The sequence below is a fragment of the Malaclemys terrapin genome, chromosome 1, assembly GCF_027887155.1.
Source record: "Malaclemys terrapin pileata isolate rMalTer1 chromosome 1, rMalTer1.hap1, whole genome shotgun sequence".
In the NCBI taxonomy this organism is placed as follows: Eukaryota; Metazoa; Chordata; order Testudines; family Emydidae; genus Malaclemys; species Malaclemys terrapin.
Genome location: NC_071505.1, coordinates 108,191,567 through 108,206,320, shown reverse-complemented (window position 1 = coordinate 108,206,320; position 14,754 = coordinate 108,191,567). Strand labels below are relative to the sequence as shown.

General features: G+C 46.7%; 1 protein-coding gene across 3 annotated transcripts in view; it reads right to left on the bottom strand.

Annotated features, from left to right (window-relative positions):
* Positions 1-10,464, bottom strand: part of TMTC1 (transmembrane O-mannosyltransferase targeting cadherins 1) — a 213,673-nt gene extending 203,209 nt beyond the window's left edge. For all 3 annotated transcript variants that reach the window (XM_054034732.1, XM_054034741.1, XM_054034751.1), the window contains exon 1: positions 10,001-10,464. In XM_054034732.1, coding sequence (XP_053890707.1) covers positions 10,001-10,350 — 350 coding nt within the window. In that variant the 5' untranslated portion in view covers positions 10,351-10,464. The remainder of the gene's footprint in view (positions 1-10,000) is intronic.
* Between the last annotated feature and the right edge of the window lie 4,290 nt (positions 10,465-14,754).

Genomic DNA, 14,754 nt, shown 5'->3' with positions numbered 1-14,754 from the left:
AAATAGAAGCAGAATCACAGCTAAAGACTGCAATAGTTTACACTGCTACCCATTCTGCAATTCGGAAATACACCTGAGTACCCCTCATGGAAGAGGAGGTTCAAGGGTGACTGTTAGGTGGGGGATTATGCCATCCAGGTACTGGTGAACAGCAGTTCAAGAACAAAGGGCCTCCAGGAGATTTTTGGGGTGGTGGGGGGGAGGGAGAAATCCACAAGCATGAGGAGGTGTAACTGCTAGAATCTTCTATGGGGGAAATGGCCTCTCACCCCATCCCTAATGAGAGAATCCACTGGAAAATTCATGAGCAGGGACTCTCTGGTGTGGGTACTCCCCCACCAAGGAGAACTGAGCTCCAAGATAATTCCATGCTGAAGCAGAGACTCTGACCTCAACTCATCCCTTTGTGTCTAAGTATTGCAGCATATATAGTTCATAGCGTCACACACTGCTCAGAAACCATTGCCAAACCCATGCACAGAAGGACAAGGAAAAGCAGCATTTAATTTTGAAATTCCTTGATTTGTTAGTGTAATAAAATCTGTTCAAGAACAACATTAGAGCGGGTGTATCCCTTTGATTTGGGGACAGTTTCCAAAGGATCCCTTATCATGTAAGTGAGCCTGGTAAGTTACAGCTCACCATGTTACTGTGTGGTGTGGATGGACCTTTGTCCTTATGGCCCTGTCCAGCGGAATCGGAAAGAGCACACTCTTGCCCTCAGGGAAAGGTATTCTTTCCCATGCAGTATGATGAAAGCGCATGAATCCTACTGTTCAGCTCCTTACTTCATGGGGAAAAACAGAAAAATCTGCATAACCCTCTACTTGCTCATAACTTTTGTCCCCAGTGTTCAGCCTTGATCTCTATGAAACACTGCCAAGTTAAATAGAATTCAGCAGATTAGCTTTTTTTTTTTTTGGACACAGATCTAATAGAGACTTGAGTGACTTAAAAATGGAATTTGTTTGAGAAAGCTAGTTATGTCATATATAAGCACCAACACTATTTGGCACTTATATAGTGCTTTTCATACTTTTAAGACACACACAAATACCCACTCAGCCTTTTCTTTTTTAAAAACTCTCATGATTTAAAGATATTGTAAACCATAATTGGAGAGTTTGTGTTTTTATGGACCTTGTTATTTTCCCTGGACAGCTTGTGTTTAGTTTAATCTGTTTTATTATTTTCAACAGACTGACAAAAATACAACACTGTATGAAGTGGCAATGCATAGCATAATGATGATAATTTGTTGCAGCAAATAATTCTTAATGAAAATTCTCAGTTATAGGATCCCAAAGCTCATTACAAATCTTGGAGAGATGGAGATTTAGATGCAGGCTTTTATATGTTTGTACAAATTAATGTAATAGGGGATGCCAACTGAGCAATTAAGCTTTTTCTGGTTTTCCATTTTCTTTACATCTTCCCATAAATCATGAAGTTATATCTGAAAATGGCCAACTAGGTATGCCAGTGCAAGATTTCACTATACTATAAAGTGGAACCTGCTTACAATGAACTCTAAGAATGCATCTACCATATGCTAAAAAAAATGTGCACCTGTATTCCAACAGTGGTCCAACTGCACCAGCGCTAACAACTGTTAAAGTGTTAAATAGACAGGGTTAAAATATTGTCCTCCAGCATGCCATGAAAACCCATAGTAACCAAAAAGTGCCCAAGCCCTACTAGCATTTACACCAGAGGTGAGCAAACTACGGCCCGTGGGACCGTCCTGCCCGGCCCCTGAGCTCCTGGCCCAGGAGGCTCACCCCTGGCCCCTCCCCTGCTGTCCCTCCTCCCCCGCAGCCTCAGCTCGCCCTGCCACCGGCGCAATGCTCTGAGCGGCGGGACTGTGAGCTCCTGGGGCAACACAGCTGCACAGCCCGGCCTGACCCGGTGCTCTGTGTTGCATGGCGGCCGCGGCGTGGCCCGCCTCCAGCCGGGTGGCGCGGCTGTAGCGCCAGCAGCCACTGGTGCTCCAGGCAGCGCAGTAAGGCGGCAGGGGGGGTTGGATAGAGGGCAGGGGAGTTCAGGGTGGTGGTCAGGGAGCGGGGCAGGCGGGGGGGGGAATAGGGGGTTAGAGGGGGCAGGGGTCCCAGCGGGGCAGTCAGGAAGGAGGGGGAGTTGGATGGGGCAGCAGAGGGCAGTCAGGGGCAGTCAGGGGATAGGGAGAAGAGGTGGTTGAATGGGGCAGGGGTCTCGGTGGGGGGACGTCAGGAATGAGAGGAGGGGTTGGATGCAGCGGCTGGGGTCCGGGGGCAGTCAGGAGACAGGGAGTAGGGGTGTGTGGATGGGGCAGGGGTCCCAGAGGGGCCGTCAGGGAACGGGGGGGGGGGTTGGATGGGTCAGGAGTCCCGGGGGGGGGGGGGGGGGCGGCAGATAGGAGGTGGGGGCCAAGCCACGACCCCCTCCCCTAACCGACCCTCCACACAATTTACGAAACCCGATGCGGCCCTCAGGCCAAAAAGTTTGCCCACCCCTGATTTACACTGTGGCTAGCACTGATGCAGTTGCGCTATTGTTGGAAGATAGGTATCATTTTTCGAGTGTAGAACACTCTGTATTAGTAATTCTTTAGTGCTACTCTACTTTGAGTGTAGTGGAGTGTAAGCCCCAAAGGGCTTCTTCACCACCACATTTTCAGTCTTTTATAACTGGAGGCAGCCACACTAATCCTCTTGGAATGTAACAGCTACCATGTACCAGACAGGTACTGAAGTTTGTACTCCAACAAAAACAACACTTTCCCCTTCACCTCTACTCTGTTTTAGGGAAGAAGAACAGAAGTTTCTACTAAGCTATGGAGGTATGGTTCAGCAAGAGTGACAAATATGAATATGCAATGTTTATAGGTCTTCACAGGCAAAAACAGCAGAAAATTTGGACTGTTTTTGAGATTCACCAAACTAATGCAACCAACATTCTCATGGTTTCAAGTTTTGACTCCACATAATAGCCTAACAATTAAAAAAATTGATCCACTGTGGCAATGTACAAATTGACAATACAGTGGAACACTTTATAGAGGTGTTGAACAATGAAGAAGAGGGCACCACACCTCAGAGGCTACTTCTCAAATTATTCTCAAATAAGGTCAAAACCACAACAAATGGCAGTGGACAGTCATGTATAGCAAAGCTGTTAACCAAAAAGGCTCTCTGTCTTTCAGGACATATCACTGCACTGGTAGAGAGACTTCCAAAAGTAGATGCTTTCCAGCCCCATCAGGCTACTTGTCTACTCACCTGAAAGAGGACCAGAATCAAAACATATTCAAAGGACTTAGTCATCAGCAACAGCAGACAGCACTAGTGAAGATTACACTCGAGTTATTCTGCATGATCAAGGATAGATTTCAAACCAGAGGGATGTTAGAATTTTTAATTGAATTTGGAATAACTTATTACGTAATCTTTCAGCTCTGACTTCCAGTCTCAGCCTGGTGGTGAGAGTGTAACAAGTGAGAGCCAGACAAACTAAAAGGGGGAAAAGAAGCCCTGACATAACAGTCCAAAACACAGGAGGCCGAATGCAAAGAAATGCCATTAGACAATCACAGTACCAATCATAATTCATTTTAATGTACTCAAAAAGCATTGACAGGGGTCCTCCAGCTGGGAGAAAAGGTTGGTCCAAAGCTCAGTTTTTTAAGGAAAGGAAGGAAGAGGGAAATAAATCGGTGAAATTGGTATGAAAGGAATGGAATGACAGGGAGGTCAGAGAAAACACCTGAAAAATAAAGCTAACCAGAAAATGCACCAATGAAGACAGCACCAAATATCTGCTACTAAATATTAAACATTCCACTCTGGTTCATTTTCCTCTCAGAACACAAGAACTAGGGGTCACCAACTAAGTTCCCTGTAAGCTGTGCGGCCATGCAGCAGCCTATTTAGCGCTGTGCAGGCACTCAGCGAACCTGCCTGGCTGGGACCTGCCACGGCTGGGGGAGGGACACCTATCCCGCAGCCCCCACCCCAGAGCTGCCGCAGTGGGAGAGGCGCCTCTCCCCCCCAGCACAGGTGCTGCTGCAGGAAGAGAGAGCTGGAGCCCCGGAGTAACCTTCTCTCCCCACCGTAGCCCCGGAGTACCCTGTGCACCCCAAACACCTCATCCCCAGCCCCACCCCAGATCCCACACCCCCAGCCAGGGCCCTTCCCCCTCCCCCCCCCCCACACACACACCCAACCCTCTGCCCCAGCCCTGAGCCCCTCAACCCCGGTCCCACCCCAACCCTCTGCCCCAGCCCAGAGCCCCTTCCCACACTCTGAACCCCTCAGCCCCACCCCCACCATATGAATTTTGTTATGCACACCAATATGAAAGTGATGTGTAACACATCACCTCCATATTGGTGCACATAAAATTCATTCTGCACATGTGTGGGAAAAATTAGAGGAAACACTGGTCACCAAATGAAATTAATAGGCAGCAGGGTTAAAACAAACAAAAGGAAGTATTTCTTCACACAACGCATAGTCAACCCATGGAACTCTTTTTGCCAGTGGATGTTGTGAAGGCCAAGACTATAAAAAAAAGAACTAGGTAAGTTCATGGAGGATAGGTCTGTCAGTGGCTCTTAGCCAGGATGGGCAGGGATGGTGTCCCTAGCCTCTGTTTGCCAGAAGCTGGGAATGGACAACAGGGGATGGACCACTTGATGATTACTTGTTCTGTTTATTCCCTCTGGGGCTCCTGGCATTGGCCACTGTTGGAAGACAGGATACTGGGCTAGATGGACCTTTGGTCTGACTCAGTATGGCCGTTGGTGAACAACAGTTTAAAACGTGCATCAATTTCAGGTCATGTATAATAAGTTTCAGTACAGAGACTGATTTTTATAGTCAAATTTAAAACAACCGAAATAGGATGTGTAAAAAGAACACGGACATAATCCTAAGCGTAGTAGCGCTGCTATGAAATGGTTGTACAACAAGTCATAATATCTGAGAGCCTGAGTATTTAGCCTTATAAATTACAGCTCACTGTGTTACTGTGTGGTGTCAAACCGTAACACAATAATACATTGTTACAAAAGTAAAACAAATCAAACCAAATCTGGGGACTCCATTTTTATTTTATTTTTAACTCCCTAACCTTAAAGTCCACCCCACTGCCATTGTCCCCACCCATCCACCTGGAAATCAGAAGGGTTTACCTGTAGATAACTGGACAGTCTGGGGGGCTGGTAATGCATTACTTAACATCTTACCTCTTGGCTGTTGTTTAAATTTAACCCAGAGGTTCACAGTCACTAAAGGTCTGATCCAAAGGAAATTGTAGTCAATGGGAGTCTTTTCATTGACTTCAGTGGGCCTTGGATCATGCCCTCCTAGCTGCTGCTGACAGCAATACAGTGCTCTTTGTGAAAAGAGAGGATGTTCTCAGTCTAACTCCCAAGTGTCCATGTCTCAAAAGCCAACGCTATTAGCCTTTTTGTTGGTACACCTCAGCAGAAAGACCAGAAGGAGGAAGCAGGACAGGGGGTTGTCTGCAATTGCAGGGCCTTCTTCTGTTTCCTTCATGCATCTGAGAAGAGTTCCACTAACTCCTGCTAAGAGAAATGGGTGTTTTAAAGTTTCTGTGCTGGGTGTCCCCCACTCTGGATCCCTTTTTTTTTTTTTTTTTTTTTGGACCCTGTGAACTGCACTTCCAATCCCTTTCCCCTCCCTCCCCCCCATCTTTTGTCCCAAATAATCTATTGACTTCTGTGTCCCTCTCCATCTTGTGAGAGGGTGAGCCTTTCGTTAGTTTGATGGGATCTCAAATGGGCTTTAGGGGCATGCCTTTCATTTTCCTTACAGGCTGTGTTCACCAAACCAAAGTTAAAACAGGATGACATCTGTTTAATGTCCTTTGAAACTTGTTTTTTGTTATTTCTTGAATTTAGAAGAGACTTCTTTCCAAGCCTGTTAGTGCTGGTACTTAAAGAGCAGTTCTACTCGGATGACTATATCAAAGTGCTACTTAATTACTCCACAGATTTGCTGTCTCAGTCATATCCCATCTGAGTGACAAAAGCAAGTTCTACTGTTTTTTGGTTACTAGCTTTGCAGAACAAACAGTTAAGAGAGAGTGAGCTGAGGATTTTATTTTGTCTTTTGCATCAACAATATTGTTTACCAAGTTCCAAATCAGCAACATTGTGCAAATCCATGAGAAGCGAGAGTGTGTAGCCTAAGTGCCACTGAGGACATAACTGGTCTACAGAACCTCTGTTACCAGTGACCATGCACAAGATATATTTAAGCTGGGTGCTTTCTAAGAGACCAGGAGGAATCAAAGAACTGGCTGTTAGGAAATTATACACACCCCCACACACTTATTTGAACACATTTTACTTGTTTGTTTGTAAGGCAAGAAAGGCAGGGACAGAATGAACTGTAGAAGACTAAAAAAAACACTAAACTTTTTTTTTATTTGAAGTTAAGAACTTACATTCAGGAGGGGGGCAGGGGGACGCACCTTGGTTGTTGTTTTTTTCTTGGGGGGGTGGGGGGAGAGGTTGGCTTGCTTATATCCAGACACACAAAAAATGCACTCAGAGTGTGATTTTATTTTTAGCTCAAGGTTCTAGTAACATAGGCCATTCAACTCTCCTCTTACTGTTCATATTGAGAGCATACACAGAATAAATTATATCCATGATATGTATTTATTAATCTGTAACTAAAGATTTTTATTTTAGTCTTTCTGCTATAATATGAATTAAGTCAAATAACTTTTTGAAGTTTGTAACTGCTTGGTTTTAACACTTGAGTCCAATGTATTAAGGACTGTCCTTTTAAAATTCTTCTAATGGATGGGTGGGGGGAAGGTTCTTTTTCAAGCAAAATCATTTTCAGAACATGATAGTCGCTGTCATAGACTTTGTTTCAGTGTCAATTCAAAGTCTACAGGGCATCCCGAATTGTTCCTCTTGATTTCATAGTTACAATAATGGCATGGCCATTAAAGAATGAGTAAGAGATAGAATAGAATGAGAGTTGCAGATATAATCCCAAAAGATTTCTTTTGAATCTTGCTATAGTATGATCCAAAATCCATAGGGTCTCTGAATTATGTGCATAGAACAAATTCCATGGTTGGAATTATAACTTTATTCCAGAGGAGGATAATGAATGGTGCCTCACACAGGATCTTGCTAGTGTTAAAACCCCTTGATCTTCACTTAGACAACACAGTGTGGCTGAAGGGGTAGCTCAGCCATTACATTCCATCTTCAATCTAATCTGCAAATACACACAATGCACCATTTTCTTAAGCATCCTAAGTGGATGCTCTCATCTCTGGACAGTATTAGGATGCTATTTTTATTTCAATTTTGCTAAAAAGTCCATTTCTATTAAGCTTTTTATTGCCAATAGGGTAAATCCATCCCTTCCTCCAGAGGGAAAGTGTGCCTCTACACAGTGGAGCCAGTGATGTTCTGCTGAGCAAGGGGGAGACTGGATGTTTATGCAGGGAGCATGCATCCCGCACATGGAGTGGAGTGCCACTTGGAGAGAGCCCTTATGCACAATTCTCAGGAAGTGGGGCCAGAGGACCCACTTCTGCTCAGATCCCATCATCCTCCGCCTCCCCTACTGCTGGCAATGGCGAGGAGAAAAAAAAAAACCCACAAAGGTCCCACAGAGACTTCTTTGAGCTGAATTAGTCTTCACTCAGCAGCCAGGTATTAAAGTAGTAAAATGATTCCTTCCCTATCCAACACCCAGCCCAGGTACTTATGAAATTAAAACTGTACAGTAAACACTTTGAAATTAATATACTTCAGGATCAAATCCTGCAAACAAAACTATTCCAACTAACTGTCAAAAGAACTACTTGCATAGGTAAATCAAGCATGATTTCATGCTAAATATGTTTTAAATTAAACAGTATAGGCAAATGCCAGTTCAGATTCAAAGACAAAAAATGCATACTGAAACATTTATTTTCAGGTACTCTGTTAAAGTTCAAAAGCACTTCACTAATTATCTCCTATAATTTAGGCCCTATGCTGCTATCAGATCCATGCATGCTGATCCTGGCACCAATGAAGTCAATGGGGCTCCATGTAGAAGTGGTTTTGTCTATGCAAAGCTAGTGCACCTCTTTAAGGCAGGGTTCTTGTCTTCAGACCTGCCTGTAAAATACCAAGAACACTTCTTATTTTTATTTGTAAAAAGCTGGAAATTTTGTTTTCATTAATTTATATTAAGGTACCATTTTCAACTACTTTATGCAGATTTTTTATAAATGATTATTAGCTGATTTAATTAATGGTTATTTGTTAGAGTCCAACAGGTCAATAAATTGATTATAAGCATCCACTGATGTGCTTATAGCCATCTATAGCACATACTGCTTGTCTGTAACATGCTTATAAATCTATTATTTATAGACATAACCTTAAAGTGTAACCATAAGTCTTCTCATAGCAATGCTGAGTTCATGACCCCCAATTTTAAAATGCGTTTTATTACAATATATCAAATATTTTATATTATCAAGAGTTTTATCAAAACACAGTAAAAAAAAAAAGGAATAAGATAACCAGGACATTGGTTAATTACAAGCACTGATACTAACTCCATCTGCTGCCCTTTTTTTAAAAAGTGGGGCAGCTTTCCCTTCCAGATTAGTGGGGCACAACTGTCAATTACTTTGCTGCTGCCCAACTTGTCTTTTGTTTTGTAACAGAAAATGTCCCCTGCCTATTCTGCATGTGATATAAGGGCCATCTAATGCAGAATAGCTGTCTGAGTCTGAATTCAGTGACTGACATGAGAGTTGCAGCTGTCAGACAGTAAGAAATGTAGTATTTAAGGCAGACCCTTTAAGTAGGGTTCTTTTAAAGAGTGTTGCTAATATATTCCTCTCAGAAGAGTAACTGAAAGTGATCAGTAGACAAATGTTACATTCCTTTCCTTACTGCAGAAAAGGAGATTTCAAAAAGGCACTGGAGTTTGTTTGATTTCTTGAAAGGGGGGGGTTGAACAGGAATTAGAACATTTAAATGACCATTTCAGAGACAAAGCACTTTCTAAGCTGTTTTTATTCTATTCTTCTTGTACGGACACAAAGCCAACAAACAAGGAATAACGGTGGGGGTATGCAGATGCTGCGGAACCAGCCAGCCACATAGCTGGTGCACCTGCCAAGACACCCTGAAGTTCCTGCAAAAGCTGTTTCCCCACAGCTGCCTGTCTTTCGGAGAGAACGAGTCCCCTCAGCACAAAGATTCTGATGCCAACCCAGCGTTGTCCCCTCGGCGCTCCCTAGGCGGATTGGAGACACCACAGCCCCGGGCACAAGGGCTGCACAAGCCTCGCCCCGGTGCTCAGGGGAAGGCAGCCCGCTAGGCTTCGACTCGAGCTCGCCTCCTCTCTGCGCACCCCACCGGGGTCTGGACTAGCTCACGCGTTCCCTTCAGAAACGCTGACTCACGCAGCTCGCCTCCCAGCCCCAAACATGCCCGGGCAGCTCTAGTGCCCCAGAACCCCGCCTCGCCCTCTGCCCCTCGGGCCAGCGCCGCCGGGAGCACTGCAGCCAGCAGGGGCACGCACAGTCCGCCGCTCGCTCACTGGGGACAAGCCCCGCGCAGCACCGAAAAGCCCTTTGCTTCCTCCTCCACCCAGTGCGGCCCCACAGGCGCCCCCGCGCTGCCCCGGCCGCCAAGTAACCCTCCTTCCCCCTACATAGCCCCACAGGGAAACCCGCCAGCTGGGCGCAGCCACCAGCCCTCCCTCCCCTCGGGGCGCCCTGGCGGCTGCACCCCGCGGCAGCTGCGTAGGAAGGGGGCGTTCACAGGTGCAGCTGCCGGGGGATGCGCGGCTAACCCGCCTGCTCCCATCCCACTGGCGCCCCAGCCGCGCTCCGTGTCCCGCCCGCAGGGTTAACCCCGGGTGCTCTGCGCGCCCCGGGAGCCAGCAGGAGGCGCCAGGCTGCAGCCGGGCACGGGCGCGCCGGGAGGTTGCGCTGGGCGCCCGGCCGGGGCACTTACTTGAAGGTGAGGACGCAGAGGGGGCGGTAGGACTTGTGGCTGGTGTTCTCGGCCATGCCCTTGCCCCAGAAGTCGTTGGCGAAGACGCCCGCCCAGGGGGCCGCCGCCCGCACGTCCGGGTTGTTCACGATCGCCCACACGTCGTCGTGCACGAACTCGCCCCGCAGAGAGTTGCCGTAGCACAGGGCGCACAGCCCGGCCAGCAGCAGCGCCGCGGCCGCCGCCACGCAGCTGCCGGAGCCGGGCCGGGCTGGAGCAGCAGCCCAGGCTGCGGGGAGAGGAGGAGGCGACGGGGACGGCGGCAGCAGCGCTCGGTCCCGGCTCCTGCCGCTGGCGGAGGCTGTCACCATCCTGCCGGGCTGGCTCCTCGCGGGCGCGGGGCACCCTCCTCCTGCCGGGCGCGGGCAGGCAGCGGCGCTAGCATGGTGCCGCCGGGGCAGGCAGGAGCCCGAGCCGCTGCTGGCTGCTCGCGATCTGCCGCTGCTCCGCCAGCCCAGCTGCAAATAAACAGCCGCCGCCTCCCCCCGCCGTCCCTCCTCCCCCCGTCCCAGCACGCATGCTCCTTGCTGCGCTCCCCCCAGCCCTGCACCTGAGTTCTCCGGGGAGCGGCTGCCAGGGAGGGGGCAGAGGCCCGGGGCCCATCTGCCCGCTGCACCCCTCTCTGGGGCGGGGGGGGGAAACAGCGTCAACCTGCCAAGGAAAAGCAGCAGCTTCAGCCCGCCTGCCCTGAGTGGGGAGGAAGACAACGTTTGAGCTTCGCAAACAGTGCTCTGTACAGCACCTTCCTATCCTTACCCCCATTTTATTGATGGGGAAACTGAGTCATGGCCTGGGCCAGGGACCATGGTCACATAGCAAGTCAACAGAGCTGGGACTAGAACCTGTCTCAGATACATCCTAGCCCCATCCGCTAACCTTTAGAAATGCTGCCCACATCTTGATCTTTTTATCACTTTACCCGTCTCTATAATGACCTTCTCCCGTGTCCCTCCCGGGGCAGAGGCACAGCACGGTCTGGATATCAGCTTCCTCAGCTGGCATGTTCACATCTCCCTTAACCCAAACAAGCTGCAAGATACATGAGAGGGTGGAGGTATCAAAAGGCAAGGCATGCTTCAGTTATCCAACCTTTTCAGCACCTGGCACAAGAACAGAGCCCAAGAGATTGAAACCTGTAAAGTAACATGTCAAATGTGAGATCCCACCATTGTCCCTCCCTATTGGCTATCATAAAATGTTAGGTTTTCTGTATAATTACACAAGCTAGCTCAACAACCTAGTAACAGGGACAAGGGGATACTGCCAATGAGTTTGTGTTTCAACATCCATCACTTTAAAAGGCCCACTTACATTGGGCCATACTTGAATTCACACTTTTCAATGTCAGGAGCCTCCTCTGCTGCTGAGGTCCTTTCTTTATGTCATGATGATGCCATGTTGTATCCCAGCCCAGGATAAACCTCATTTTCCGCTGCATTTTCTGCTAATTGGATTTCTTCTAATTTCTCCTGACTAAAGAACAACAACATACAAAAGCTCCTTGTAGACTGGTATTTGCATTGTGACACCATCTGCCTTTTAAGGAATTCCACCATAGTTTCTTGTTGGCAGATGAATGATCGTCTGTTGTGATGGCTTCTAGCATATGGAACTTGCTTTCACTGGACATCTGCTTCAGCCCATCCCTCTGAACATAAGAGCAGCCCTACAGGGTCAGGCCAATGGTCCATCTATCCCAGTATCCTGTCTTCTGAGAGTGGCCAGTACCAGATGGTTAAGAGGGAATGAACAAAACAGAGAAATTGAGTGATCCATCCCCTGTTGATCAGTCCCAGCTTCTGCAGTTGTAGGTTTAGACAGACATCCAGAGCAGTGGGGTGCATCTCTGGCCATCCCAGCTAATAGATCCATCAATGGCTATCCTCCATGAACTTGGCTAATTCTTTGTCAAACCCAGTTACACTTTTGGCCTTCACGCCATCCCATGGCAACAAGTTCCACACATTGAATGTGTGTTGTGTGAAGAAGTACTTCCTTATGTGTGTTTTAAATCTGCTGCCTATTAATTTCATTGTTACCCCTGGTTTTTGTGGTACGTAATGGGATGAATCATACTTCCTTATGTTCTCCACACCATACATGATTTTATAGACTTCTATATCCGTCCCCCCTCCCCTACTTAGTTATCTCTTTCTAAGATGAATAATCCCAGTCTTTTTAACCTCTCCTCCTATAGAAGTTGTTCCATACCTTTAATCATTGTTGTTACCCTTCTCTGTACTTTTGCCAGTTCTACTATATATTTTTTGAGATGGGGTGACTAGTGCTGCATTCAAAGTGTAGATATACTCTGAATTTATATAGTGGCATTATGATATTTTCTGTTTTATCTATCCCTTTCCTAAAGGTTCCTCACATTGTTAGCTTAACTGTTGCTGCACATTGATGTTTTCAGAGAACTATCCACACTGACTCCAAGATCTCTTTGAGTGGTAACAGCTAAATTAGACCACATCATTAGGTATGTACAGTTGGGATTAGGTTTTCCAGCACGTATTGCTTTGCTCTTATCAACATTGAATTTCATCTGCCAGTTGTTGCCAAGTCATCCACTTTTGTAACTTTGTACTTAACTATCTTGAGTAATTTTCTATCTGCAGATTTTGTCATCTCACTCTTAACCCCCTTTTCCAGATCATTTATGAATACTTTGTACAGATCCTTAGGGGACCCCACTATTTACTTCTCTCCACTGTGAAAGCTGACCATTTATTCCTACCCTTTGTTGCCTATCTTTTAACCAGTTACTGATCCCACAACTGCTTACTTTCCTTAAGAGCCTTTGATGTGGGACCTTGTGAAAGTCTATGTACACTCTATCAACTGGATCACTCTTGTCCATATGCATGATGATACCAATCTACTAGAATTATTTGGGGGTGAGGCATAATTTCCCTTTACAAAACCCATGTTGATTCTTCCCCAACCTATTGTGTTTATCTAGGTCTCTGATAATTCTGTTATTTACTGCCAATTTGCCTGGGACTGAAGTTAGGCTTATGGGCCTGTACTTGGTAGAATGGCCTCTGGACCCTCTTTAAAAATCAGCATTATATTAGCTATCCTCCAGGCATCTGGTACAGAGGCTGATTTAAGCAACACGTTGCAGAATTATTAACTGTGGTATGTCATTTCATATTTGAGTTCCTTCAGAACACTTGGGTGAATGCCATCTAATCACAGTGACATATTACTACGGTATTTATCAATTTGTTCCATTGACAATCTAAAAAAAACTCCTGCCATTTTTTTTTTAATTGTCATCCTATAGAAAATCTGCACTCTTTCAATAGACCAGTGATATGCTGACAATATTTTAAGATGGGATCCTATTAAAATTCTCCCACTTAGCCTCTGAGACAGACATACACAAGGCAAAATACTAGTAATTATTAATTTGTTTTCTTATTTAACCAAAGGCACTTTTCCTATCACAATCAAGCAATACCAGGTAGGAAAACAAAGTTAAATTAAATGCATGGACATATTTAAGCTTTTGTTATTGAAAAAAATATATGACTATACCACAGCATTCAATTTGTATAATTTGAAAAGTGTGTGTGTGCGCGCGCACACTGAGCCATCCAGAACTGCCCTCCTGCAGGATTCATTTTTGCACTAATACTTGACATTTGGTGCTATCTGGTTGTAACAGGGTGCTCCCTGCACTTCTGTCATCCTCTGTGCACACAGACTACTTGCAGATTCTACTCATAAACACCACAGGTGGTTTACTTACAGTGTTCCTCCATCACCTTTACACCACTGTGCAGCACCTTAGGTATAATAAATGCAAGTCTTCAGCCCCTTGGATCAGTGATAGATGAGGGAGAAGCTCACTCACTCCCAAATTTCTCTTGCCTCTGGCTCTCAAACTCTGCCCCCTCCCCCACCCACCTCCAAATATTGTCTTCTACTTGCTGCTGCACATTTGCTTGTGCTTGTTTAAAGTCCTGCAGACTCTTCAGCTACTCCGCCTGCCCGCTGAGTGATGCCAGTGTAACTTTAGCACCCTCGTGACCAAGATGGAGTCTGCTCTGCAGGCAGCTCTGGCCAAGAGACGGCACGCGCAGGAATGCAGCAGGAAAAATCCCTTCCACCCCCAGGGCACCTGTTCCAAACCCCCCCTCCCCCGAGTGAACACCAACAGGAAAAGTACAATGGATATAACAAAGGGAGATATTTATTTACAGAGGGATGAGAGGAGAAAAACAAGGGGAAATATAGGGAGAGCAGTAGAACAGGGTTGCATCCAAGCCAAGGCCCCACAGGCCCAGTGGTAGCACAGTCTGGAAGGGCAGACACTGAGCAATGTGTCTGCACACAGAGTTCAGGAGTCCTGAGCAAAGTTCCAGTCCAGTGGTGAGTCTTGGGTGCTCCTGGTCATCTTCAGCACCAGTGAACTTCCCCCAACAAACCTCTCCGGTCCCCTGTTCTGCCGCTCTCTGCAAAGCCACACAGAGTGACTACCTCCCCACTTAACTAGCTACAGCCTCCCTCCTTGTTCCCAGTGCAGAGTCAGAAGCCCCAGTACTCACAGCCCCATGCAGCTCTGAGCAGCAGTGATACTGGGTCCACCTCCGGCCTGTCCTTCTCGAGCAATTCCTCCATGGCACAGTACTCCTCCTGGCTCCTGTCCTTGGGTGTCCCCAATCGGTTCTCTGCTGCTTCACTTTGTGAGGGCCTGCGGGCTG